The sequence below is a fragment of the Neopsephotus bourkii genome, unplaced genomic scaffold (genome assembly GCF_033783945.1).
Source record: "Neopsephotus bourkii isolate Nb327-2 ecotype Australia unplaced genomic scaffold, CSIRO-AGI_Nbou_v1 NB_1279, whole genome shotgun sequence".
Lineage (NCBI taxonomy): Eukaryota > Metazoa > Chordata > Aves > Psittaciformes > Psittacidae > Neopsephotus > Neopsephotus bourkii.
In genome coordinates this window covers 4,889,844-4,917,709 of record NW_026901764.1, presented here as the reverse complement: position 1 = coordinate 4,917,709, position 27,866 = coordinate 4,889,844, and the positions used below count along the sequence as shown (strand labels likewise).

Here is a 27,866-nt window from a genome sequence, read left to right as displayed (position 1 = left end):
TATTTTCTTAAAGCTGCTCAGTTCTATCATTTTTAGTCCATATAGTAATTCCTTAAAAGCATCCAGAGGATGATGGACATTATCTTGTATATACTCCCTGCACATATCCAAATTTAGGTATTACTTGGGATAGGTTAAAAGCACGAGTAAATAATGAAACATTAACATAGTAAATACCCAGTTCTCACTTCACTTAACTTTGGTAGATAAATTCTTGGCTTAAAACTTGATTGTCCTAAAGTCCACCTCATTCTTTGTCTAAGGTTACTTCTGTCACAGAGCTTGCAGAAAGGAAGGACTTCTTGTGCCTCAGACATGATGCAAAACCTCATCTATGTGGACACAGTTTTGATGTGCAGTTGTGTAGCGAAAATGCTGGCTTAACCAGTCTATTACTTCTTGTTTCCACTGGATCATGCCAAACTGTATCACCATATTATGAAACATGTAAAGGAATTAATCTGACTGAAACTCTTTCCCCATGTTATTTTTCAGCCTGCTAATTTGCTGTGGAGCCACAAGAGCAACTGGGTTGGTACAACTCTTAACTGTGTGAGGACAGGATGATATAGCAAGAATGGGACAGCTTAGGAAACATCCTATCGCTGCCTAAAAGTCGGATCACCCATGAAGCTAACAGGCTAGACTAACTGATGTCATTGTGTGTGGTTTTGTCTGTTGACTTCAAGGAGAGTGGTAAATTTTGGCAGGAGTACAAGAGGAACTGCTGAGAATGGTCATATGCTAAATTATTGCAGCAAAATTTGTCAATTTTGGGCAGTCTGTTAGGTTTCCAGGAAAGGCTTACTGAATAATGTATATGAACTGCACCAACCAAGGGAGCAGTAGATGTTAGAGGGTTCTTTCTTTTTTAAATACAAACTGATTAACGGATGCAGAGGTCAGTGCTTTCGTAAGGTTAAAACTTGTTACAGTGGTAGAGCTAAGGAAGTGGATAAAGTGGTAAGAGTTTGATGAAACAGAAGGATAGATGCATCTTGACAAAATACAGTTTAAGAAGGAAAGTTGAAGAAAAAATGTTCTTTACAAGTTATGGATCTTGCTCTAGATTTCAGTAGCTGGAATTGCTGTTAGCACTGCCAGTGGCAAGTTTGATTCAGACTGGAAGCCTGGGGTGAGTGAAGAGGTTCCTATATATCAGACACAACAGAATGCACCTGAGAATACATTAATTTAAAAGAAAAATTACAGCTATTCCAAATACACTTTAATTAATAATTTGAAATTTGAATTAATAATCTAGTCCTAGAAAATGTCATGGTTTTCTTCTAGTAACTGGGTTTACTGGATCTGCAGCACTCCCATCTCTCAAGGCCTATTTTAACCTGGATAATGGGGCAAACCCCTTTTGCTCAGCATCATCCTCAAAAATGTACATGTTGCTGACTGAAACATGTTGTGCATGGTGATGTTGCTTACAAGTATTCAATATATGTTGCTGATGGTACGAGTTTTGCCATTGCTTTCAGAGATGATCTTGTCCCTTATGTTCTGCCATTTGGTTGGTTTTATTTAATAACTCCTTCCTTTGCTACAGCATTGGACAGGTCCCTGGAGTGCCTCCATTCCTTCATTTGGTTTGATATTCCAGTAAAAGATAAGACCAGTCACACCTTCCAGAGAAATAGAGGATTTCAGCAGAGAAGATGCAGAAGTATGGGACCTAATGTTGCGGTGATGGGTATGTGTCCCCAGGTGTGTGAATTCTCTGTCTTCTGAACAGTAGAAATGGCACCTACATGCTCTCACTCAAACAGGAAGACTAGGGTGGTAGTAGAACTTACACAGGCTCATTATCAGTGTCGCAGTGCTGTGTAAGAGATGTGAAGATGTCTGTACATCTTCACTTCAAATTGAGTATTTATTGTTTGTGCTGAGATGAACTTGGGCTTTTATCCCTGTTGGTAATAAGAGAGGGTGACAGAGGTTTGGCTAGACAAAGAGTGCCTGTGTGGGAATGATATTATTTATGGCAAAATAACATAAGCTTGTGCCACATAAGTCATGTATGGACAAGCTATGCATGTCTGAAAACCCATTTCCTCCTCTATTGCATTGTTTTTATCATATTGCAAACATATGTAAACATATGCAAACAAAATAATGTAAAATTTCATAAGCCTCATAAATTGAGCAATTTAATACATGCTATATAACTGAGACTGCACATGAACTGCAACTGTGTGAGCCGGTTGACATTATATTCTCCCAGTGCATGTACAATGTTCCATTTCCAGATGCATCTAAATTCTTAGTATTGCATGAAGAAAATGGCTTATCTTCACTTTCCATGCAATATAGTGAATCAGAGGGGTATGTATTTGTTATATTAACAGGTTGTAAAAGAAAAATGTGCACTTCCATTTTCTTCTGGAGGTTTTGCTTCACCTTCCAGTGAGATGGGATGTATTGATACTGTAAAAACATAAAAGATGTCTGGATGCATTTTCCCAATTTTACTTTAAGCTTCTTACTTTTTGAATGTTTGCAGTGGTTTTAGCTTTTTACACCAGTTGAACACATTGAAACTTATTTGGGGAGCGTTCTTCAGCAGGTCTGAATAATTACTATTTACTGAAACTAACAATAATTAAATGAGCTTGAAGAAGAATATTCAGATACAAAGTACCTACTGCCTTTCTCTAACAACTAATAGCTGCATGTTAAGAGTTAATTTGTCAGGTTACAGTCAGAATATAAAAGTCAAAAGATGACAACTTTTTAATGGGTTGTTGCTTAGCAGGGAGATGTAAAGCAGCCATTCCTTGGCTTTAGCTTTCAAATGCCTTCAGTTCCCTGTGATCCAAACCTTTGTCCCAGTGACCTCTGAGACTGCCATGTGAAGCAGGGAGCCTCTCCTTATGCGGCTTTCGCTGTCCTTAGTATCCCTGGTTTAAAGGTCCAATATCATCAGACTGTTACCCTACATAATATCCTTTTGTTGCTCATAGTGCAACATTTTGTAAGAGAGGCCAAAACCAGAAGCGCAAGGGAATATATATTTTTTTATGGTTTTTGCTTTTCCAGCTCTAATTAACTGAGTAAAGACACATTGACTAATTCTTCTAATTAAATTCAGGTTAAAAACTAAACTCCAGTTTGGGGTTGAGCATCCTGAATTTTATTGCTTAACTAAGAATATTTCTGGTTATTCCTGTTTAAAAAGCACCACCCCATCGAAGAGCCATGAAGGCACATTTCTGGCTCCAGTTCTGTTCCAACAGTAATTTTAAACGTGGTTGCCTCTCGGACAGAGGATGGCACAGGACAAGGACTGCTGATGAAGACTTTGTATAATTATATACAGTTTGTTCACTGATGCTTAATACCTTCAGCATCACATCTCAGGAGCCACCATGCCTGGTTGTCTGCTGTGGCCCTAGTTAACATTTTTCCATGTGTCACACTTGTAAGGGCAAATTGGGTTTAGGCACCACGTTCACTTAGTATGAGCACCGGTCCTGGGTTCAGCTTAAACGGAGATGGCAGCACCATGCAGAAACATTCCGGTGGTACTTGTTGAATTCTGACTTTTAGAAACCTTTTAACCTTAGGTGTTTGTATAAAAGCCTCTTAGTTGCGTTTGATAAACGTATATAAAGCTGCACTGTCTGAAATAGGGGGTGTTTCTGCTCTGTATGTGAGATCCTGGTGCTGAGGGCTCGACTCCACCGGGACCAAAGCCACTTTGAGGGAGCGGGCGCCTCTATCCCCGCCAGACTCGGGGCCAGGGCCCTATGCTCCCGATGTGCCCCTCAGCGTACGTCGCTGCCGCGGGGCCGCGCCCTGCTCAGGCCGCTCCGAGGCGCGCCGGTGGCGGGCGCCACCTGCCAGCCCGGCGGCGGTGCCTCGGTACAACCCGCCTCCTGCCGCCGCGCTCCCCGCGCCCATAGGTCGTCCGGGCGCCCGCCCCACGGCGGGGCGGCTGTTTTCCCACAGGCGGCGGCCGCCCGCCCCCAGTCCGCGCTCCTTGCTCGCCAGGCCGTGGGGGGCGATGCCGTGTGAGCAGCAGGAGAGCGGCGCCGGCGCCGCGCGGTACGTGGTGGGGGTGGACGTAGGCAGCACGGTGGTGAAGTGCCACGTCTATGACCGGGCGGCCGCGGTCAGAGGCTCCAGCAGCCGGAAGGTGAATCAGCGGCAGGGGAAGGGGACAGGGGGCTTGTGGGCAGCAGCGGGCGTGCTTTGGGACTGCGCCTTCACCTCGCCGCCGGGTCGAGCGGCTCGGGCCGCCCTTCCCCGGGCGAGAGCGGCGGGACTCGGCGGGCGCGGACAGCCCGAGGTGGCATTTGCCTCAGGAGCTGTCGCCGGAGGCAGGCGCGGCCGAAGGTGCCGAAGGTGTCCGCTTCCCGGAGCGCCAGGCGGCTTTGAGGAGCGAAGTCCGGGGAGGCGCCGCGGGGACAGCGTTCACAAACGTTCAGGTTTTGGTCGTGTGTGGGCCGGGTGGGATGGGGTCGGCGTCCTGAAGGCCAGCCTGGGTGAAACGAACCTCCCCGACCCGGTTGGGAGCCCCGCAGGGATGCCACCGTTGCCCCTCGCCGCGTTACCTCAACTGTTGTTCCCGCCTGCCTGTCCCTGTCGTATCGACTACTCCCTCTGCAAACAAACCGACTTTTGTTAGTAGGGCACAGCTGAGACGCGAGTAGGACCTGCTCATGTCCCATTTATGTAACAGCACAGTGTGAACAAGCTTTAGCTTTGGAACTTGAATTTCATGCTGCTTGTGCTTTGCATGGCTCATGATTGTAGGATCAAGTTGATCTCCAGAATTGATTTTTTATTGATAGCTATTGCAATGAAAAGATTGTAGCGAGAAGTGCAAGAAATCTGATGGATTTTTGGAGATGGAAGGGGATGTTATGGGCAGAGCTGACCCCCCTGTCACTGGAAGACCATGGGATGGGTGATCCTGCACCTGCTGTGCCATGTTGGTTTCCAGTTTTGAGCCCCAAAAGGGATTTACAGGCTCCCCAGTTCCTGGAGCTTTGGGCTTCTTTGTTCTTTCTGATCTAAAGACCCACGTTCAACCATGTTTTAAAAGTGACAAACACTGTTGTTTCTTCTCTTGCAGTCGATCTGGAAAATAAAAAAAGAAACAAAACCCAATGTATTTGTACAAACATTCATAAGAATGCTGTTTGCTGTGAACTATGGATTGCAACAGTGCTATGTGTCTTTCATCAACAGGTGGAATCACTTTATCCTCGTCCTGGATGGGTTGAATTAGATCCTGAAGTGCTATGGAGCCAGTTTGTTGGTGTAATAAAAGAGGCTGTACAAGGTAATGGCTTGTAAAGTTTGGGAAATTACTTAATTATTCATCAAAATTAGTAAAGCTAGTTAAATAATGAGATTCTTTTTTTTAGAGTACTGAAAGTTCATCACTGAGCATAGGGCTGCAACATGCTTTAAAGCCTATTCAGTCATTATGTAAAATAGGACAGTTCTTCTCTTTCACTGGGGCTAGATGAAGATTGAAAAAGAACCAGGAGCAGTGTGCATGCTTGATTTACACGTGAGTGACAGTACCTTGTTACTTCAGCTTTTTTTATGTTTCCTTCCCCAGTGTCTGTCTTCCTTCCTCCAGATGCCTCTGTGTACAAACAGAGTCCCCATTGTTCTGCTGGTGCTTTGTGTGTGCGAATGTGAGCATATGAGAGTGAAAGCAGGGTACTGCATAGCTGTGCTTGCTCAGTTACAACCTGACATTCCTGCTTTTCCCATCCAAACTACAAACATTTCTTACCATCCAATTTCTGTATTGGTGTTTTTCTAGTTGTACTTTAACCTAAAATTTTCTAGTATTCCACACACAAAACACACACAGTTCCCTTTTCTACCCAACTGCTAATAGTTCAGGGAGTTTTTTTTCCCCCTTTTCTGGATACTGTTCTAACAATGCACCTGCTCTACAACTCCTGTAGCTTTTCCCATTATATCAGCTCCAGTGTTCTGCAGTCCAGCATGGATCACCTTCTGTGCCACGCTGATGCTGTGAACTTTTCAGTTGCACCCAGCTCACTTTCTCACAGTGCCCCAGCCTCCTTGTCATGTGTGTATGCATCATACATCATCATTCAGTATATCATCATTCAGTGCCTAAAGTTCCTCCTGTTCAGCCCCTGTGCAGTTTGGTCTCCAAGCGTTGCTCTGCCTCCAGCCTGCGGCAAGGCAAAACTGCTCTTGTCTCTTCCTTTGGAAGACAGTCTAGGGGATAGGGAAAGTAATCATTACTAGGTGTAAGGTGCAGCTGGTTATTTTGGGCTCTTGGTCAGTTTTCTCAGCAGTCACAAATGTTGTCACAAGAATAGCAATGCCGACTCAACCCCTGAGGACTTTACTAGCTTCCTCTGCTCCCATTTTGTGGGGGAAACGAGGAAACAAGATTTTTTTCACCTGGTTTTAGAGGGGAGGATTTTCTTGTGGCCAAGATGTGTACATTGTTGGCAGGTTATTTTGAAGTGGTTGTGTAATGTAAGTTAGCGTAACCCCACACTGCTGTCAAAAGGAGTCCCGCCCTCCTTTTTACAGGCTTGTTTCAAGTCCATGGCAGTTTCCTGAGTTAAATCACTCTGTGGTTGTTCATGCCGGCGAGCTTTACCAGTGTTTGTGCTAGTGCAAGAGAGGGTGTGGTACCAGGGACAGGAGTGACTGGAAGCAGAAAGAAGGTGTAGGAGCACTTTAGTATACAGGGCTTGTGGAGCTAAAATATGTGATTTCAGGCACAGGTGGATGAGCTGTTGTAGTTCAGTGCTACCCAAAGGTGCAAACTGCTTCTGGCTGCACAGTCCCACCCCTCTGTCTCTCACTTTGGTACTGGTTCAACCCTTCCAAGAGGCAACTTAGCTGAAAAATACACATTTGTCTTCAGGGTTTGTGTGTGGGTTTTTTTAGTCTTGAATGGAAGTTAGTCCTGCTCACGAGGGGCCTAGAGAACATCATAGTGACACAGGAAGATAGTGGGAGCATGTAGGTTGTGGAGATGGAGGGGAGTCAACATGCCACTAACACATAGTGAGCTATGGTTGTACTGGTATGGCTTTGACTTCAGTTTAGACCCAGCTGCTACTGAAAAAGAAATACCTTTGTTCTTAAGCCACCCACTCTTAGGTTCTCCTCCTGTACACTCCCACTGCCAGCTGCACCTGTGCGGGCAATTGGAGCAGGTAGCCTTGCAAAAGCACTGATTTCATTTTCAGCTGACTGAGGGCCTTGATACTGCTGCCTGCAGGAATGCAAAGTCAGTATAAGGGAAGGTGCTGAAGCACGTGTAGAGATCAGCAGAGCAGAACACACAGTTTCTCTATGAAACCCTATCTGTAATTGTCACCCAGAGGCTATCGGCTGTAGAGTCTGCAGTATGTGTGCTTACACAGATGAATAACTTCACACATGAAAGTTCACACAAGAACTTGATATATAATAATCACAGGGACATATATTAACTAATATATAAGCAAGGGACAAGGGGTAATGGGTTTAAACTTAAACAAGGGAAGTTCAGTTTAGATAAAAGGAACAAGTTCTTTACTGTGAGGGTGCTGAGGCACTGGAACAGATTGTGTAAAGAAGTGGTAAATGTTCCATCCCTGGCAGTGTTCAAGGCCAGGTTGGACAGAGCCTTGGGCTATATGGTCTTAAATGTGAGGCATCTTGTGGTAGGGGAATTGGAAATAGATGATCTTAAAGTCCTTTCCAACCCAAACTATTCTGCGATTCTGTGAAGTGTACTTAACCTGTGATTTGTTCAAGCAGGGGGATTGAGAGCCCTGCAGAGTAACAGTACTTTGGACAAAATACTTAGTCTGTCATTTAAGTGCAATTTCTTAGTGTATACTTTTTTCACGTAATTTTGCTTCTGGAAGCATACATGGGTGTACGTGGGAAGCTGACCAGAGCTGCTTTGAAAATAGCTGTGGACATGTATAATTATTTACAGCTATATATACATTAGAAAAAAAATGTTCTGTAACAGTTATATGAAGGTAAGATTTAACAGTAAAATTGGTGTATACCCAAATGCGCTTTTTTATACTTCTGAATTTGAAATATACTTTTCATTCACTGGTATGTGGTTTAAGAAATTTGAAAGATCACTTAAGGCATCCTTAAGGTGAGATACGTTATTATCAAAGTATGTAAAAAATCATGGCATACTAACATTTCACATCCATCCATGTGAAATGCAAGTTTTAATTGATTATACAGGCATATGTAGCCTGCCTGCCTGTCTGTCTCTGGGGTTGTTCTAGTAAAGTATCAACAGGCCTTTCAGAAAGAGGAAAGGGTTAGTGTGCTACACCTGCTTTTGTAAAATACGCAGGTTTATTTATGTGCTTTGGAATCAGTTACCTATCTTAGAGTTCTCTAATATATTAGCCACTTAGTTGGGCATTCTGTAGAGTTTTATATTCTCTTAAATTATTGTTTTCCTACGTATTCCATAGCTTTTATAGTTACATTTGAAAGTTTTATTTTTGTTTCTTCAAGTAAATCCTTCTTTAGTATGGTTTGTTTTTATCTTTTAGCTGCGGGACTTCACATGAGGCAAGTTGCTGGTCTTGGCATCTCAACACAGAGAGCAACCTTCATTACATGGCACAAGTATGTATATTGTGTGTTGCTTAAAACGAACTTGTATTCATTTGTATTCATAGACTGGATGGAAGCAGACTGTAGAAATGTTGAACTCCATCAAGTCACAATCTGCAAGCTACAAATGCCAGTTCCTCACATTCTCCTGTGTTTGCACAGCCACTCCTTAACAGTAGTTGAGAACAGTCTGTAAGTGTATGTCCTTTTTGTTTTGTTCTTAGTACTCTGGAAAAGATGAGGAGATATGTATTCTTTAATTCTGGTGAGAAGTTTTATCCTCAAAACATCCACATACTGATTAACTAATTCCTCAAATCCACCAGGAGGATATGCACTGAGTGTTAAGTGTCCTGACTGGAAATGGTGAATTATGTTGCAGTTTTTGTGCGGTATGTGTTCTATAGTTTTAAATGAGAATGTTCAAATGCTCTTTTTCAGGAGGACAGGGAAGCCTTTTCATAATTTCATAAGTTGGCAAGATGTAAGAAGTGCTGAACTTGTGAATTCATGGAATAAGTCCCTTCTGCTGAAGGTAAAACTGTGCTAAACTGAATACTGCTTGGACATGTTAGAACTGTTTCATTTTTATGAGAAGTAAGGGCTGTATATAAAATGCTGCAAGTGTCCTGTTAATATGACATGCTGAGGCCTAAAAAGTAACTGAGCAAGATTAGCATGAAAGGTAGTACTGATAGCCTGCAGGAAATTAATTATGGGGAAATGTCTAGCATGTATTTTGTTGCTTTTTAGTCTCTTTGTTGTTGTTTAGTCTTTTTTGTCTCATTTTATTACTTTTTTAGTCTCTTTGTTAGTCTCTAAAATGTTGCATGCTAACACTGCTGCAGCCTAATTTTTAGGTGTAGGTAGTTCTTGGTTGGCAGTGTATGTTTTGGTTTTGGTTTTTACTGTACTATTTGCTCAGATTATCTATAGAAAGAACATTTTATGTTGCTGATGGCTTGTGCTTCATACCATTAGAAGAGAAAGATTTTCTCCAAGTGGAAAAACTGAAGTTACTTTTCCTGTAAGTGGAAAATCACCAGCACATTCACAATAAGAAGTTCAGTTCTTGGGTTTGGCACTGATTTCAACTATTGCATGCAGTGTGCTCCTGTAGGCGACCTGTCTTCATAATGCAGACCAGTCTCTATGAGTATGCTAGCAGAAGTCAGTAAAACAGACTTGCTCTGTGCCTCTTCCTGTAGTATTTGTTGGGGGAAGGCCATTTATTGAAATCCTATGTAAGGGTTCTCTTAATAGAATTATGTCCTTCTGAATCTAATCTTACATCAGCAGTTTTCATCTGTGTTGTCATCCTTTAAAGATAACTGATCAGAAACCATTAAAGGGAGAGATTGAAACCGATGTAACTGTTTTCTTTTCAAACAGGTAATCCATGTTATTTTTACAGTGCTTCATTTCTTGACTGGGAATGATCGGTATTTAGCACCAAGTTTTCTTACTTTTTCAACACAACAGACTTCTATGAAGTTGTCATGGGTTTTTAAAAACATAAATGAGGTAAGCTGGAAAGGGAAAATAATAGCTTTCTTAAGCCATAATAATGGATAGTGACTTAGGTTGGTTGTAACTTCCTCAATTTGGTCTTGCATGTTCTTTTCCTCTGAAGAAGCAGAATGAAAGACTTGTATCTTTGGTAATGTTCCAAGCTTGTCTACCTACACATCTACTCATGTTTATACAACTACTTCTTCTCCTTCTGGAAATGTGTAGTAGTAAACTGTTCTCTTCATACATAACAGACATAATAAAATCACCTTATTTCACTTACACAGTTAGTAATTGTACTTTGTTTTAAAGTTGCTTGCTGTCTAGTTTTGCATGACAGTTGTATTTATTTTCAACTGGCACACTTATCTTTCCACCCTGCTTTATTCCAGTGTTTGCAGTTTGACAAATAATATCAAATTGAACAATCAACCACTGTCATCCATTTATTCTTAATTTTATTGTACTGTAAATTGGAAAATAGTTATAAAATAAGTTGTGCTGGACTATTCTAAAAGACTGATGAGCCGTACACTATTTGTTGCTGTATTATTTGCTCTGATCTTTACTGTTTTACTTGTTTCTTCCTGTAATATTTATAACTTTTGTCATCTTATTTCCTGTGTTAATTTTAAAGTTATTCTTTAAGAAAATGGGTATTGTCCATTTTGTGCCCTGTATAAAGAAACCCCCAAACCTTCTGAGTTTTGTCTGGTATTTTTAGTTGTCACTAACTCCTGAGAAGCTCAAGTATATCTTTTTACTGGCATGTTTTGGTTGGACCTGATGAAAATGTCAAGTGTGAATTCGGAGGATTGTAGAATTGGAAGTTACATAGCTGCTGAGGTTTTGGTGAGAGATGAATGTTTTTCCACATTTTGTCAGGCACTGATACTTAAAATGTATGGCTATCAAACCAAGAATCTCAAAAATTCATGGCTGTTAATTACAGAGAATAGTGTATTCAGTCATGTTTTGAGTGAAGCTACGTATGTTCTGTATATGAATTCTGTAGTTGTACGGTTCTCAGTTAGTAGAAATTAGATGAAACCTGGATTACCCATTTTAAAGGGGAAAAAATTCCCAAGGAAAGTAACATTCTGAACCCTTTGCATGGTCATAAACCAGAAAACAGTGGTTACAGGGGCCCTGTCTATTTTGGTCAAGCATATACACTTGTTTTATTTTTGTTAATTTTTTATTCCGGTGCTGTATGCTGGACTTTGTTTTCTTTATCCACCACTCCTTCACCACTGCTACAGCTGTGCCTATAGAGTTTCCCTTCTTAAAACTCTGATGTCGCTTCAGTAGAAGATTAACTGCTTTTATTTCCTTAGCAGGAATTGTAAGAAACCCTGCTTATTCTTTGTTAGGAGCATGGATTGTAGGATGGTATTACTTAAATAGTCAACTCTCCCTTTTTAGAAGAAAAATTGGCAATCAGAGACTTATTTTCTGGGACATTATCATTAACCACAAAGACAATGAGAAAAGGAATTGGGAAATATGTTTTTCTTTATTGTACCCAGTTGCAAGTACTTTTTTTCTTTTTTATGTATATTTGCTCCCAGGCTGAAGAAGCTGCCAGAAAAAATAACTGCTGCTTTGGAACAGTTGACACATGGTTACTGTATAGATTAACTAAAGGTGAATGTTTACAGTTCCTCTTAATAAAACATACTGGAATCTAAGTAATGATGTTCATGACTGTCATTGATATATCCTGGAATTCAAATACTTTTTTGACAATTTATGTGGTTTTGTAATTGATGAGTATTCTAATATATTTACTGTTTAAATAACCCAGCCTTCTGAGTTAAATATTCTTTGGGTCTGTCTGGAAGGATAGGCAGAAAGGGAAATAAATGTTCAGTGTAATCAACCTTTTAGGTGTTTAAGATTCAAAGAGGACTCCCAGAATTACTTTGCCTCAATTGAAGAAGGGTACCTGTGAAAGCAAAAGAACAAAGAATTGTTACAAATGTGGAAGAGGGGCAAGTTCTGTCTATGTTTTTAAAAGTACCAGCTCTTTTCTAGCCAATTTCATGGGGGTTAAATAAGGTAGTTAATACGTATACATTTTAGTGAGCGGCAGGTAGTTTGTATGTTCATTGTATCATTATGACTTTGCTTGTAGGCACTCACTTTGTATTTCATGGGAGATGTTTAAAGGAAAAGTATGTTTAAAATTACTTTTTATGTTTAAAATCTTACTGTGTTCTTTGTTTTGTTCTTTATGGTAGGTTCTGTGTATGCTACAGATTACTCAAATGCCAGTGCTACAGGTGTTTTTGAACCCTTTACGGTATGTGCTGTTCCCAAAAAAATGCTGTTGCTAGTTATTGTGCTTCTGAGAGAATTGCTGATATTTTTATTTTTTCCATGTAATTTCAGAAATGTTGGAACCCCACTTTGTGTAATTTACTTTCCATTCCCATGTCTATTTATCCACCAGTGAAAGACACAAGGTAACTATGAAGGCGTATTGAAAAGAACATAACTCTTAAATTAATCGCCTTTAGAAAAACACTACATGTCTGCACAAGCAAAGTAACACATAGCTGCACCAAAAAAACAAAATTATTTTTATATGCAGGTGTACTTCTTGTTAACACTACATGCGAATTTTATTTTTACTATTGGTATTTCTTAAAGTGATAGTTTTAATGCCTTCTTTACAATAAATTGGTAGCATTACCTTTCGTATGTGTTGCAGACCCAGGCCTTAGATATCTATATTACATTTTAACAAAAGGTCAGTTTAGTGTTGTGATGTTTCTCCATAATGTTTGTTTTAAGCTTCAACTTTGGATCAGCTGACTCTGAAATATTTGGGGTACCTATACCAATAATGGCAGTGGTGAGTTTTCCTCCTTAAATCTGTATATTTGTACCTATATTCTTTTTACCTAGCTTTGATTTAATGCTTGCTTAGTAATTATTCCCTATTCCTTCTGTATAACCACAGTAGAATTGGTTGTTGACATTTTCTTCAAAAACTTGGTTTACAGCTTTAGGAGAAAAGCAGAAGAGAGGAATGAGAAGGGATTTTTAGAAGTTGAGGTCCATTAGGATTAGATGACCAAATAATTAAGCATTAATTTAGGACTTAACAGAGCTGGTTTCTATTATAAAGTCTGGTAATCTGTCTCTCTGTGACTTAAAATCAGTTTTCTATATGAAGTTGTGCAGTGGGGTCCATTCTGACTTGACTTCAGTACGACTGTACACAAATGTAAAAGTATTTCCTAATAAATTACTTGTGGTACCTTTTTCAACTAAAAATAAATGGTGAATACCATGTTCTTGCCTCAGTAGTTATGATTTCGATAAGAAAAACCCATTATTTTTGTCAAGTGATGACTTGTAGAAAAATCTGCTTGGATTGAGGTAAATGGAAAAAAATGTCACCTAGCTAAGATGAATTTCTGCTACTATTTTTAAAGAATTCTAGGCTCAATTTATCTGTAAATGTGCTGTTTCACCAAGGCACAGAGAGACATAAATGCATTTAGTAACCATCATTGCTAAAAAATATCAGCATGGAATAATTTGGTACAGGGAGGAGTAGCAGGATAAAAGGAATGTGAAGCCTCAAAACTTCGACTTGCTATCCTGGGGAAGAGGAATTCAAACCAAGCTACCCTCTTGTGCTTCCTGGTATTGCAAATGCCCTGTTTATCCTTCTCAAATACTAAACCATAAAGTATTTCTTTTTTCCATAAAATATTTTTTAGTGTTGCAATCCATACTACATACATTCACGTTGTGTCCAAACCTGCTGTACTTTGATTCTAGTGATAAATGTGACTGTTGGAATGGCCTGCATTGTGTATGAGCCCTCTCTTAACGCTCAAGTCCTTTTTGAATGGTTATTTTTATCCAGAACTCTGATCTGTTTGCAGTGATATTTTGAAGTGCTGCAGCTTTGTAGATTGGTAGTTGATAGCTAGCTTGTATTGTTCTTGTTGGTACGGCAGGTAGCAGATCAGCAGTCAGCTATGTTTGGAGAATGCTGCTTTCAACCAGGAGATGTTAAACTGACAATGGGAACGGGTGGCTTCTGGAATGTGAATACTGGAGAGCATCTTTTTGCATCACGCAGAGGTAAGATAGTGAAATTTTGGGTTTAAAGTATTTCATGTGATTCAACAGCTATAAATGATGAGGGTACAAAAAAGGATAAAACAGGGCTATGCTTTTCCTTCTGTGTGTAGCTGTAGAAAAACAGCTTGAAATTGTTTTCGGAACAGAAGACTCTGGAAATTTTTTTTTAGGAACACAGATCTTGGTTACTCTGAAATAACGCTTCTCAAGAGATTTAAAGTAGCATCACTAGTAATTATGTCTGCTACCTGCATCCTTGTTTGTTTTCTTTGGGGTTTTTTGGTTTGTTTTCTTGTGGGGGTTTTGTTTGTTTGCTTGCTTGCTTGTTTATTTTTGTTTGTTTGGTTTTGGGTTTTTTGTTTCTTCACCTGTTCTTCTTGATAGCAATATTTTAGTGTTACACAGTACAGATGGAGAAAAAAGGGATTAGTCCTCTGGCTTCTCACATCAAACTGTTCCAGCAGGTCACTGTATGTTCCTTCTCTTCAGCCCTTATGCTTTGAAGCACCTGCAACGGGTTAATACAGGGTTAGCAATTTTTAGTTTTCTTTTAAAATAGTAGAAATGAGCTCCCCAATATGTTTCTAGGTTTTAAAACTGTGTTATTTTGGACATTTGTGGTCTTTCAGGCTTGTTAATTTGTCATAGATGGTATTTGTCAAGAGGGCAACAGGCAGTGCTGAAGTAAATTTGCCTGCACAGTCTCTCTGTGTGTCTGTCATATTTTTAAAGAGTTACTAATTTTGGAAAGCCAGCAGTTTAAAATGGGAGGGGTATATTTGGGGTTGAGGACAGCAGTGTTCTAAGGAGACTTTTAGCAGCTGAAGCCTGGAAATACCTTGGCAAATACATAGATCTGTCAGACGTGAATAGCACAGATATTGAATTCCCTATGAATGCAAATGCTTTTTAGATTAATTAATGATGATCTGGTGATCCTTCTACTTAGGAAGTCATATATATATATGTAGTCTGTGGAAATGCAACAGCAATAACATGCTGTAAGGTTTTTCTGTTTTGTTTTCTTCTAAAAAATATTTAGCTATTGTGATAGGAGTTGGAATCTTTAAGGCAGTGCTGTAAAGCTTTTACTGCTTTAGGCTGTTACTTACATTAAAATTATTTTCCCTATGTTCTTTGGCTGTCGGGTGGTATGGTTAGTGACACAAATTAAGTACCTATCTTTGCTCAGCACCAGGGGCATGAAATGTAATGTGTTCATTCTTTAAAGTTGACATATGTATTTAAGACTGCAGTATGAATTCCCGCAGCATCCTTCTGCAAGCTGTTAATTAGCTGCTGTTCTAGTTTCTGGTCTACATTTGGTTGCTATATATGTCAGTTTCAAAAAAATAAAGTAGTTACTTCAAGAACAGCACTTGTCACAATTCAGTGATGGAAGCATGTTGTATAGATTTGAAATTTGTCTCCATCGGTCTGATAGTTCTAGGTATCTCTGGTCATGCCAAGAGTTATGTTGATCCATCTTTGGAGGTAGATTCTTTTACACTACTAGAGACTCGTGGTGTGAGTATCTTTAGGAAGGCCACCTGATGGGCTTCTTTGTACCTGATAAGTTGTCCCTGTCTTGGACTTCTGTCTCGGTGAATTGCTAGTGTTGCTTCCTTGCAGCCTTGCCTTAGGTAGAAAATAAAGATTATAAGGGAGCCCTGCACCAATGATCTAAGATTTATCACATTTTCCTTTCAAGAGACAAATGCAAACTTTAAATAGGTGCTGCTGATTGTTTCCATGGTAAGCACCAGAGTGCCTCCAGCACTAACCCAAGTGTCTGCAATTGCACTAGTACTACCATGCCACACTTTTGAACACATGCAGGCAAACTGGAGATGATTCTATGAGGCACACTTGTGTACCAGCAAAGTCACCCTGAGTAAATGGAGATAATCCTGAGATCCTTCTGATGCTTTTCTGGACCTTTAGTTACTGGGACTTGTTTACCTTTGTTGCATTACCCATGATCTCTAAGTCCTGAGCAGGGTCCCATAAAGTCTGGGTGCTTTCTTTACTTTGGCACTTACTGAACTTCGGTTGGGTGAAGTTTTTATTGCTGTGGCCACTGAATGCTTATCGAGTCACCTGAAAAACCATTTGTCCAGCTGCATTACCAGAGAACATCTACTGTTCAACTAGATAATGAAGTCTTTTTTGCTTCAGCATTAAAGCAGCACTCTGCAGGACTCTGCTATGTTCTTGCTAGTACAGATATCAAACAAGAAGGTCTTTGTGTTCACACTGACTGTTTTTAATAGCATGTCTTTCTTGAAGTTTTCAATGTTGGCAGGGGGAGCAAAGGGGAGAAGGGGTTGTCCGGTTTAGCCTAACATATCTTCAAGCAGGCAGTTCTATGAAAGACACTGTAAGGTGTTTTCAAATAAACTAACAGTGCTTGCCGTATGTACTTTTGCCTTTCTGCTGAGAGAAAAGAAAAAAGAAGTAATTTTGGTTTTAGTTTGTTGGGGTTTTTTTGAGTCACTGCAAAGCCCAAACTACTTGGAAATCCTAACTTCCTGAAAATCCCATCATGTACACCACAGAAGTGCTACTTGTTTGTAGTTATAGACAAAGCATGTCACCAAATATCTTAAAGAGTTTGAATGTTTCTTTTATTTATTAGTCAAACACACAGGTAGAATGATGTAGTTAACTGGCAGTAGCCTTTATTGGGGACAAGGATGGGCAAACTGGGAAACTTGTTTTTAGCTTTCTATGTGAGGAAGCATTGCATAATGAAAAGGAATAGAAAAGGTTATCACTTTTATTCTCTTCTATGAGTAAGATCTATGTTCAAAGCCCATGCTGCCTTTGTGTGTGTGTGTGTGTGTGTGTGTGTGTGTGTCTGGTTTAGTGTTTGTGCTTCCTCTCTGAAAGCCCAGTCTTCATGTTCTATGTTTTGGGGAAGTAATTCCAACTTTTTAGAAACCATTGGGGAAAATTAGATGGATTTAAAACAAATGGGGAAACACTGATAAATTTTTAAGTATATACAATTTCTTATTATAATAAAAAGTGCAGATAACTCTTCTGTTTAGCTTAAAGAAGGTTGTTTTTTTAAATTTGATAGTGTTTTGGGTTTGTTTTTTAGGGTAACTACGGTTTAACTAACTTGTTCAAGTCTCTTGTAATCCTATCACTAAGTTTTTAAGCAACACTTTTAACCTCCATCAGTGACATTTTTCAAGCTTGAGTTGTGCAAAGGAACCGAATAAAAACTGGAGATTTTTGTTGGATTTCTTAAGGACGTGCTTGTATATGTTTTTTTGGAAACATTTAACTCTGTGTTTTGTTTCATGGAAAATAATTAAGGCCTATATCCACTGATTGGTTGGAAGATTGGGGAAGAAGTTGTTTACTTAACTGAAGGCTGTATTTCAGACATTGGCACTGCCATAAAATGGGCTCAGGATATAAGTAAGTATTCTTTAATTTTATAGAGGCTGAAATATGTTATTACCTAAGAAACTGTTTTTATGGGGACACAGTTATGTTACCGGGCTTGGTTTTAGTATCCATAATTGAAGAAACTAGCCTAAGTGTTTTGGACAATGGAAAATGATGTGTCTCATTAGTGGATTCTCTGCTGAGTGTGTTTGCTGCAGGGAGTCAGCTCCTTTTCAGACTCTGTCTCTCAGACCCTCCTGCCTGTGTAGGTGAGGCTCAATATGGATGAAGATGAGACTATAAAAGTGATAAAAGTTTGGAAAAAAGAATTTCTGTAGCGAGAAAAACCTGGTTTAATGCACTTCCTTTAGTGGGATTAGATCCCTTCTAAGAGTTTTGAAAAAGGGACATGGAATATCAAGGTGAAGTCAATATTTATTTATTTTAATTTTTTTTCATTTTCTGTCCTGGCACAGAGCCACTCTATATAGTTCAGTAATAGCAAATACAGCAAGAAGGATTAAGGCTTATTAGTCTGGGCACAGCAGAATCCAAAGCTTTCAAATAAATTTATGAAGGTTACAAATGTAAATTGAAACTCCTGGAAAGTTATCAGGGTGGGATTTTCAAAGATAAATAAAGTTAGATTAACCTAATTTATTTCTGATAGGAGAATTTACTTTTTAGACAAGAAAAAGCCGTAGATCTCATTTACAGGAGACCTCTAATTTTCTGTACAAACAAGCTATGTGGTCACATAAGGACATTATTAGTTGAAACTACACAAGATGAGCATTAGTACAAGAATTACATGTGGGTGAAGAACAAGCTAAAGAGGGATGTCTGTGGAGTTGTGAAACGAGACATCTGGCTAGACAAAATAAAATTGTGTTTCTCAAAGAGGTAATATTAGGACCTAATTTATATTTATGTGTTAGTCACTTGTAAAAATACTAATGGTGCTGATACCATATTAAGGACTTTCTCTGTAGTCATTTGGTGCTTGTGCTTACAGTAACAGTATCTGGAGAGGATAACATTGTTTATGTTTTGCAAATCTAGGTTTTTAAATACTTAGGGTGCTGTTGTTAGCATTGTCAATTCCTGTTTATGTCTGTTTGGAAAGCTAATGACCTCTTACAGGATATGAATATTAAAAGGCTATAGCATAACAGATACAAGAGGATCCTCATAATAGGAGGATTGCAGACATTAGAGTTTAGTCTTCATCTGAATAGGTTTTTGTTTTTAACACGAGAAGTGATCATTTTCCTTAGAACATGTAGTTTGAGAATATTACAAAAGGAAAAGTCTAAGTCCATTTTTTTGTTTCTTAATATATGAAGAAATGGAAGTGAATTATAAAAGAGTATGATTTATGCATTTTTACAGATCTTTTCACCAATGTAGATGAAACAGCAAAAATGGCAAGGAGTATTGTTGATTCTCAAGGCGTTTGTTTTGTTCCAGGTTTTCAGGTAAAAGTCTTAGCATTAGTGTAATTGAGAATATAATTTTAATAACTTAGCTAAAATTTTAACCTTTACCTGTTTACATGTAGTAATTTACATCTTGTCACAGTATTTATTCTGTACTACTCAAGTCCCTGTTTTCTCTCACCATAATGCATGAAGATCATTGTTATATCAGAATGCTTAAACACCATCCCTCCCCCATCAGAAAAACCTTACAAAATACGAAAATTTTATCCATTTTGCAGATGAAGACCTGGGGGACAGATAAACTAAATGAATTGCCCACAGTGAGTCAGGAAGTGCCTTCAGAGACAGAAATGGATCCCATAGTTCTTTCTGCCTCATGCAGAGCCTTCATTGAGACAGTTCTTCTAAGCACTGTTCTAAAATAATTGAAGATGTAGGTTGCAATCCATCAGAGTATTCAAACCTATCAAAATATGAGTAAGATTCTGTAGTAAGATGTAGTAACACCAAGTTCTGATGTTACTAAAAGCCAAGATACTTTTCCTGGGAATGGTCAAACTGAGTATGGTAGACTTTTCTCTTAGAAGGCTTAGTAATTCATTAGTTTGAATGTTACCAACCAGCCCATCTCTCTGTGTTTCTAAAAGTGGGGGGGTTTTCATTTTTTTTTCTTCATTGGTCAAGTGCCCTACATTGTTTGATCATTCCCAGGACTAGTGGTTTTTCTAAAGAAACGTAACATCTTTAACCTGACCTTTGTGTAAGTCCCGTATGTCAGTGGTATGAGGCAAAGAAGAATTTCATTTCTGCTGCAGGTAGCCCAGGTACCTTCTCTCGTGGTAATCATTAGTTGTATTTTCAGGTATAGAGCTTGATTATGCTAAAACATTTCCATTTACTATTTACTGTGAGTAATTGTGCCACTCCAAATTGCAGTATTTGCAGACAAGAATCCCAAGGTAGACAAATGTTAGTCTGAATCCTTTTTGGATCTGTAATTCTATTAATATTCAAGTTCTAGAGGTGTTGGTAAAACTTGTTTTTATTCAGTTTTTGTTTGGCTTTGTTAGTTCTTCTCCCGCTTGCTTTCCTAACACTATTTCCAGAAGGAACCCCACCCAGTTTCTTGGTAAACATTGATTCAGTCTCTTTTTTCCTAAGTCTGATATTCCCAGTCTGAAATTAGAAGCTGCACGTAAACCTGCATGGCTTTCTCTAACCATGACATGTCGTGACCACGAATAGTACGGATAATGTGGATTTCTTTACCTTTAAAAAGTCCTGCTTATTCCAGTGGACCGTGCTTAGCTAGAGGACTCCCAGTAGCGGAATCTGTATCAGTTTAGAAACTGAGTGGATTAAATTGTATGAAAAGGGACATGAACAGAGTTGAACACTTCTGGGACTGTAATGTGCCTGTTTAGCTTCACTGGGTAGATGCTAACACAAATTGATTTGGTTATAACGTTTCTTAGACCTCAGAATGATAGTAGTTAGGGAGGATACTTATGAAACTTACGTTCATTTCCTACACAGAATAAAATGTTTACTCATCCATATTAAGGCAATAAGAACAAGTTTTCTTTCTTACTGGATTCTGCTGGTGTGGTACAGTACACTGAGAGGACCATCACTGTATTTGAAATCAAGTGAATATGAGCATTAATTATTTTTCCTTTTACTCACTCTGCTCGAAACACTGCTTTGCAGGCTTAATTTGCTGTGGTTAATAGTTACAGCAAAAACTTAGGACTCTTCATTGGAGTGTATGCATATATGTATCTATCTACCTATGTATGCATACACACACATATATATATGCACTGCTATTTTTCTCTTTAATGATTGATTCTTTCAGGATACTCACCCTTATGTAGAATATACTTTTTAGTTTACTACTTTATATACAAACATCTGTAAACTTGGAAGCCATGAATCCTTACTATGCTACTGGGCTGGACAAGTGGTTCCATTCTTAGAGTTGGAATGGTACTTATAGATTTAAAAATAAAAATTCTTTGACTTCAGGGCAGTAGTTTCTTCTCTTTGGGAACTTTTGCAAAATGCCAGTTCTCATTTGGCTGTGTGTATCTATACATACATAATTTTTTATATATTTTTTTTATATGATAGCATTTTCTTAACTTTGCAAATACATATGTTTATTTTATAAGCATGAAATTCAAACTTCTGGTAAATGTTGTCATAATTGATTTTAGCACAGTACAACTGGAAAGGATTGTTTCAATTTAAGAATGACTGTCTAGAGTGAAAATGAGATTTAACAGTTGTCACAGACCAGCAAGCCAGTATTTTGTGATAAAGTTCAGAGGAGTGGAAGGTTAGAGACGAGATTCATCAACGGATCCTCTAGTTCCCCTGAAAAAAAACGACAACTTAATGACCATTACAATTTTAGTTGGACTCTTGTTTATCATCGTGTGTGTGAAATCTGACTAGAGAACAGCAGCATCAGCCTTAGACACTTAAAGTGTACGCTATATGTATTTTCAAGAGAAGTCGTACAGGTTAGTGTTAATGTAGTATGTCAGTTTTGGAAGAAGCCACTTAAACCTTTTCCTGTTGAAAGAAGCTCTTGAAATTTTTCACTGAGTTAGCTAAAATAACATTATATACCTCTTACATATTGTTTTCAATTTTCTTCTTTCACTATGCTGCCTGTAATTGTCGTAAGTTATTTTTTCTTACTATTTGACTCCTTTCTCAAAAGCCTACAAATACCATTCACTGAACTCATGGTGAAATCTTTTTGCAGGTTTCTGTGAATGACACATATTTATGTGCCTCTTTCATGGGGCTGAAACCGTCCACTACCAGAAACCATCTTGTACGAGCTATATTGGAATCTGTGGCTTTCAGGTATTGTTTGCTTAATTATCTTGCTTGTATTTTCTTAGATTGGCTTTTGTTTTGATCAGCAGTGTTAAATGGACACGACTGCAGTTTGTAAACTATAAATGATAATAATCTATTACTATTACACTGAAAAGAAACCTTAGCTGCTTTTTTTCCCACACCTTACAAATAAACTCATATATATTTACTAGCTCAGAATTTTTATTTAGTAACCATATAGAGATTCTTAAATTATATTAGTTTCTGCATGTTCTAAAAATGTTTTCTTTTTGAAGTTTGCCTTTACTCTTCTGACAGTGTTTTGCCAGAAGCTGTAGGCCACTCCAGCTGTGGTTAAAGTATCCCTGAAGCTGGAAGTTTTGTACTAGCTCTTTGATTAAAAGAGCTAGTAACATTCTCAGTTGGTGCAGTGGTTTCTAATGAATTATTTTCTTCACTGCAAGAGCAATGTGAGATGCAGTAATTCTGCATTCCTGAACTGAAGCATGGGTCTCTTGAACAGGGAGGGATATTAAGAGACTCATCTCATTCAAATACCTAACTAGAAAAGGGTAGGGATTGTGGTTAGATTTTCTCCCATTAAATGAAATGACTTCAGAACAAGTCAAATTTACAACCTTCATATGTTCCCTTTAAGAACAGCTGGAGGAACTCCGATTAACACTCTGTCAGCCTACTTTCCTCACCCTAAACCTCTTGTTACATCAACAATTGTATCTTCTCTATAGAAACCTATGAACAATTTCCATCAGGGGAAAACATACCTTGTACAGTGACTTGCTATAAAATGGGCTGTAATTTAGCCATACCTGTACCTTTGTAATGATGTGTGGCAAAAGTAAGTTTCAGTCTTATCTTTTTTTCTTTAATTTATGCATTCTGGAAATTCTGTTAGCTATTGCAGCAGTTCTGACACAACTGAGGCATTTTTTGCCTTGTATTTTATTTTCTGACAATGTAGATACTGGAAACACTTTATGGAATACATAATGCTAATTCAGCTAAATATTTTTTTTAAGAAACAAACAGCTTTATGATATGATAGTGAAGAAGATACGTATTCCTCTTCAAACAATTCGGTAAGTTCTGGGCAACTTTTAAATTTGATACATGGGAATTTGATTTTAAATAGGATGACATTTATTGTGCATTTTAAATTACTGTAAAACTCCTGCTGCTGAGAAATAAACTATTACCAAGTCAAATGTTAATGTAACTTAAGTGGAGGTAACCCATAGAAAGGTTGGTTCTTAATTAAGCTATTGTCATTGGTGATTGTCAGTAGGTGAGTAATGAATAGTTCTAATTATTCTAATAAAAAAAAAAAAGTAAAAGGCAAATTAATGTTTTCAGGTAGCACTCGAGTGCATATGGCACTGCCTACCACAGAGGTGATTCTCCCCGTTATCATTCTTTCAGACTGAATTTTTTTCTGCTGAGGGTCTCACAGACTGAATGTGGTTTTTTAAATGTCAGTTAAAGTTGGACCTGTTTGTGAGTAGGACAGGGAGGATATTTTTACAATTCAGTTGTTAAGATGCTGGTTTTCTTCAATTTTTGAAGAAGAAAATGAGTGACATAGCTTTGATCCCTAGATTATGCTTTCACATCTTGGAAAAATTAGCTGAATTACTTGGTGCTGGAAAGCTGTGTTGCACATTTAGGTAGCTACTTCATTTGAACACATTAGTTGTCTTATGATCAAGCCCTCTAAAGCCGAGAAAGCTCTCCAAAATTTCGCTTTCTGGCAGCCAGGGGTCATTGTGATACTACGGTCAAGAGAGTGAGGAAAACGTTCCTGTCCCTCTTGTGGCTTTTTTCCTCATACCCATGTAAACGAAGAAATAACCTGGCAGGCACGTAAACGGCTGAGAAATCAGACTTTCGAGTGGTGAAGGGAAAATGAAAGTACAAAGTGGATGGATGTAAATGTTTCTGTCTTCTATCAGATACCGGGACAAAGTAGGCAAAGAGGAAGGAACAGCCAGGCTTGGGGTTTTAATGCAGAGGAAAAGATAAAAAGTACTAGAATTTTTTTTTTATTTTATTTTTGTTACACAGCAAATTGCATCCAAAATTTGAGAAGTTGTATTAGGACTACAAACTGAAAAATGGGATGTGTGCAAGTACTGCCTAGGGAACTGGAGAATTCTGGTCCCATTTACATTGTAATATACTTAAAATTGTATGATCATATTCTGTTTTATTTATTAATATAAAATTGCTGTTACATATAGTGACTGTAATAGTTAACTGCATCAGTAGTAGTTCAGCTTGTGGGTTAAGCATTAGAAGATGAGGTACACGTAATGGTTTTTTTCAGTCAGGTTGTAAACTGCTTCCTTCCCATCCTCGTGTCTGCACATCTTCAGTATCTGTCCTTCTGATTTTTTTTGTTGTTGTATTTTATCCCACAAATATCTTTATTCCCTTTCTACCTATTGTCTTGTATCCCTGGTTTCTTCTTGGTCTCTGGCCCCTACAAGCTCCTAGAAAGTTGTTTTCATTGGTCCTCCACATTCCTGCTCTTCGATTGTCTCAACATCATCAAGGAACAGAGAAGGAACTGTTAGTTTCAGTGCTCATGCCCTGTGTTGTAGCAGTATGCAGCAGCCTTTACAGGGATGATCCTGGTGGTTCCTGGAGTTCTGGAATGTCACCTATTGTTCTGAGAAATAAGACATCCTGTCAAATGGAACACAGGAACTTTGAGCTAGAAGATGTGTGGATTAAATCTTCAAAGTATCTTCATGCAAAATTGAGCTAAATGTAAAACTGGGCATTTGGGAAATTTCTTTTTTCCCCCTTGTAACCTGAATCAAATGAATGTCTTATTTTTACAGAAGGAAAATATATGTCACTGGCACAAAGATTGTGACTTTATGCCACAATATAGAAGTGGTAACCCTGCTTAACTGTTTGTACAAACAAGCAAAACCCTGTAACATTGCCAGTCGGGCAGTGTCCTGATTTTACTTTCAGAAACAAAACACTTATGCCACAGTTTGCTGAGACACCACATAATATAGGAGATATCTAAGCAACTGTGAGGTTTTATTACCCAATGCTTTCTATAGTAGTCAACAGTAAATGTCTTTACTGGACTACATATGATAGAACAACAGCTTCATACCTGGCTGCTATTGGACTCCCAACAGTATAACAAACTAATTATGACAATTCAAAGATTGCTTTTAGTTCTAGTTTTATTTTGTTTGCAAGACTGGTTACTTTGCACCACTAGTAATCACTGAGATGATTAAAGACCAGCATTGATAAGTTCTAGTTTTCTTCATTAAAGGGTCTCTAATGTAATGCAATTAAGAAAACAGGTGAGTGAAAAAGTCTCATTCTCATCTTCTTCATGAAAAGAAGCAACTGTGATGTAATTTTAGCTAACAAGTACAAAGATTTAGTAGTAATGAAAACAGTACTTTTCCAGATCTGAGAACACTTGAAAGGGTTTATTTAAGGTAACGGTTTTGACTTTTGTCATGTTGTGGTGATCACTATGAAAAGGTTCTGTTATAAACCCCAACATTTCAACCAGGATGATGCATAGCTCTAGAAGACAGAGCTTATAAAACTTTTGATAATGTGTCTGTCCTGCATCCCTGTCTGTCTAGCATTCCTCCCCCATTTTATAGGCATTCTTTTTCTTTTCCTAGGCACCTTGTGCTGTCTTCTAAATTTGCCATAAAATGGAAAAGCATTTGTGCATGAGTGAAAGGAAAATGTATGCATAGGTGTGAAATCCCAAAGTTGTTTTCTGAAATGTTGGCAATAAGCATTTGAACTAAATGCATTTTTTTTAAGTATTTCTTCCCTTCTCTCTATAGAGCTGATGGAGGTGTCAGCAATAATAGTTTTGTCATGCAGATGACTTCAGATTTAATTAATAAGAAAATAGAAAAACCTGTGAATGCAGACATGTCGAGTCTTGGCGCAGCTTTTCTAGCAGGCCTTGCTGCAGGTATGTGTACACTTAAAGGGGTTTTGGTTTTCCCTTCATAATGCATGTTTGTAAATATGGAAAAACAGACAAAACCAAAGCATAACTTCAGATAATTGTGAAAACTCCCCATAGGATTACTTTAGCCACTTTTGTGGGAATTCAAGATAAGTAGTTTTTGTGTTTCTCTGCACAGTGCTTTGTACCCATATACTTGTGTTTGGTGGTCCAAAGAAACACATAATGTCAAACATAAACCAAATCAAGGACCTTACTTGTATTTCTGACACAAGGTCCCGATTTGCTGAGCCACTGGTTAGTTTTACATAAACAAATAGTGATGGCAAGTTTAATGTGAGAAATGCCTGCATAAAGGTCTGTAAGATCTGTTGACATTTAGAAGGATATAGTACTGGAGAAGAAAGAGGTGAACCCTGTCTTTGCTGCCTCCTGCTTTCTTGACCTGGACACTTGGTATCCCTTCCCACATTCCCACTTGGAGCAGTTCTCAGTGGGGATGGATCATGTGACAAGGAAGCTGCTACACTTAACCTGCAGCCCTGTCATTCCCACTGAAGCTCTGTCCTGTCACCTGTGAACCTAGTCTTTATTCTTTAAGGTTTTCACAGAAATAAACACAGTAGAAGTACAAAATAAATTATCAACAGGGGAAAAAAACCACCTTTACTCACACAGTATTATTTTAGATAATTATCCAGACTTAAAACTACATACTGTCAACGGTTTTGCTTAATATCCACCTGTAAAATAACTTCATTAAATTGCTCCGATTAACTTAAATTGCTTCCCTTTAACTTCATTAAATTGCTCTGATATGTAAATAACACAATTGTAAGATAAAAAGTATATGCTCAGTAAGACTTACTCAGCAATTAAAACTGTAGCAAAGCTGCAGCTCTTGTCAGACAAGAATGATTAAATAACCTAAATGTATCTGAATATGTAACACCAGATGATTTCTGCCATGGATGCAATTTTTGGGACAGTAGGAAAGCAGCTAGAGCAAGTCTTGGTTTCTGTGTTTCTTCTTCATTGAGAGGGACCTGCAGCCGAAAGCAAAGTGTGGATGAAACCTAAGGGAACTTCAGTGTACCAGAGCTGTTCCTTGGAAGCCATCCCAGTTAGGCAGATGTACTGTTGTAAGGATTCCAAACAAGTGGATGCTATTGGAAAGGAGTTTCACAATGTTAAAAATATGCTTCCCTCTGAGAAAGTTGTTGGTTGAGTAAAGAAAAGCTGTCATGGCTTCTTACTGTGTTTCTGCTTTGGATGTCTTGGAAAAAGATTAAAACAATCAAAAATAACATATTTGCAGCTGAGCTTCAGAATGAACTTTCTGTTTATAGGATTTTGGACTGACAAAGAACAATTAAAGAAGCTAAGGCGAATAGAAGTAGTTTTTGAGCCCCAGAAGGACTCGGAGGAATACAAACCTGCTATGGATACCTGGCTACAAGCAATGAAATGCTCCCTGCACTGGTAGAAATTGGCATTTTAATGATACAGGAATTGAAATGGTTTAATTCATGTTCATAACATCTTGACAGTAACGGGACAGTAAAAACCTGTCCTGTTTGAAATTTGTGATGGTATAGATACGAAGTTATACAGTACTCCAGTTATCCCCCCCCAGCTGCTAGGCTACTTACCACACCATAATGAACTGTCCTATCATCCCTATGACAGCTGTCGTCCAGCTGCAGCATTTGTGTCCCTTCAGTGACCTCCTCTGGGTGGCCCAGCTGCTTGAATCCTCCCCTGTACTAGAGATGGGGAGTCTTTTTTCTACCGTTTTCTACCGAGGAACTCGCCTCCCGTCAGATTTTTAATCTTTGGTATGTTAATCATCAAGGAAGGGTAAAAGGCATATATATTCTTATGTGCCTTAACAGGCATTTTTAAGAAACGTAAAATGTTTTTTGGGGGTTGGGTTGTGATGAACT

At 38.5% G+C, this 27,866-nt stretch overlaps 1 protein-coding gene across 3 annotated transcripts; it reads left to right on the top strand.

The window, feature by feature from the left end:
* GK5 (glycerol kinase 5) lies at positions 1-27,446 on the top strand. 3 transcript variants are annotated; one of them, XM_061365259.1, is made up of 17 exons: positions 1-1,393; positions 1,559-1,716; positions 5,206-5,299; positions 8,547-8,622; positions 9,052-9,145; positions 10,003-10,134; positions 11,694-11,769; positions 12,366-12,427; positions 12,517-12,590; positions 12,922-12,982; positions 14,103-14,229; positions 17,557-17,661; positions 19,024-19,109; positions 21,850-21,953; positions 22,970-23,029; positions 25,790-25,923; positions 27,270-27,446. In XM_061365259.1, exons 1-17 carry the CDS (start codon positions 1,354-1,356, stop codon positions 27,404-27,406), a joined length of 1,620 nt encoding a protein of 539 aa, XP_061221243.1. In that variant the 5' UTR covers positions 1-1,353; the 3' UTR covers positions 27,407-27,446. The 3 variants fall into 3 exon arrangements, with proteins under 3 accessions (XP_061221243.1, XP_061221245.1, XP_061221244.1); XM_061365261.1 differs by lacking the exons at positions 1-1,393; positions 1,559-1,716 and adding an exon at positions 3,927-4,056; XM_061365260.1 differs by lacking the exons at positions 1-1,393; positions 1,559-1,716 and adding an exon at positions 3,933-4,147.
* Positions 27,447-27,866: the final 420 nt, after the last annotated feature.

What these genes read in the sequence shown, in the direction of transcription:
- GK5 (XM_061365259.1), top strand. Translation starts at nt 1,354, where the DNA reads ATGGGGCAAACCCCTTTTGCTCAGCATCATCCTCAAAAAT. An exon ending in ATAAGTCCCTTCTGCTGAAG is followed by an intron (nt 9,146 to 10,002) that starts GTAAAACTGTGC and finishes CTTTTCAAACAG; the next exon opens with GTAATCCATGTTATTTTTAC. An exon ending in ATTCCTCTTCAAACAATTCG is followed by an intron (nt 23,030 to 25,789) that starts GTAAGTTCTGGG and finishes TTCTCTCTATAG; the next exon opens with AGCTGATGGAGGTGTCAGCA.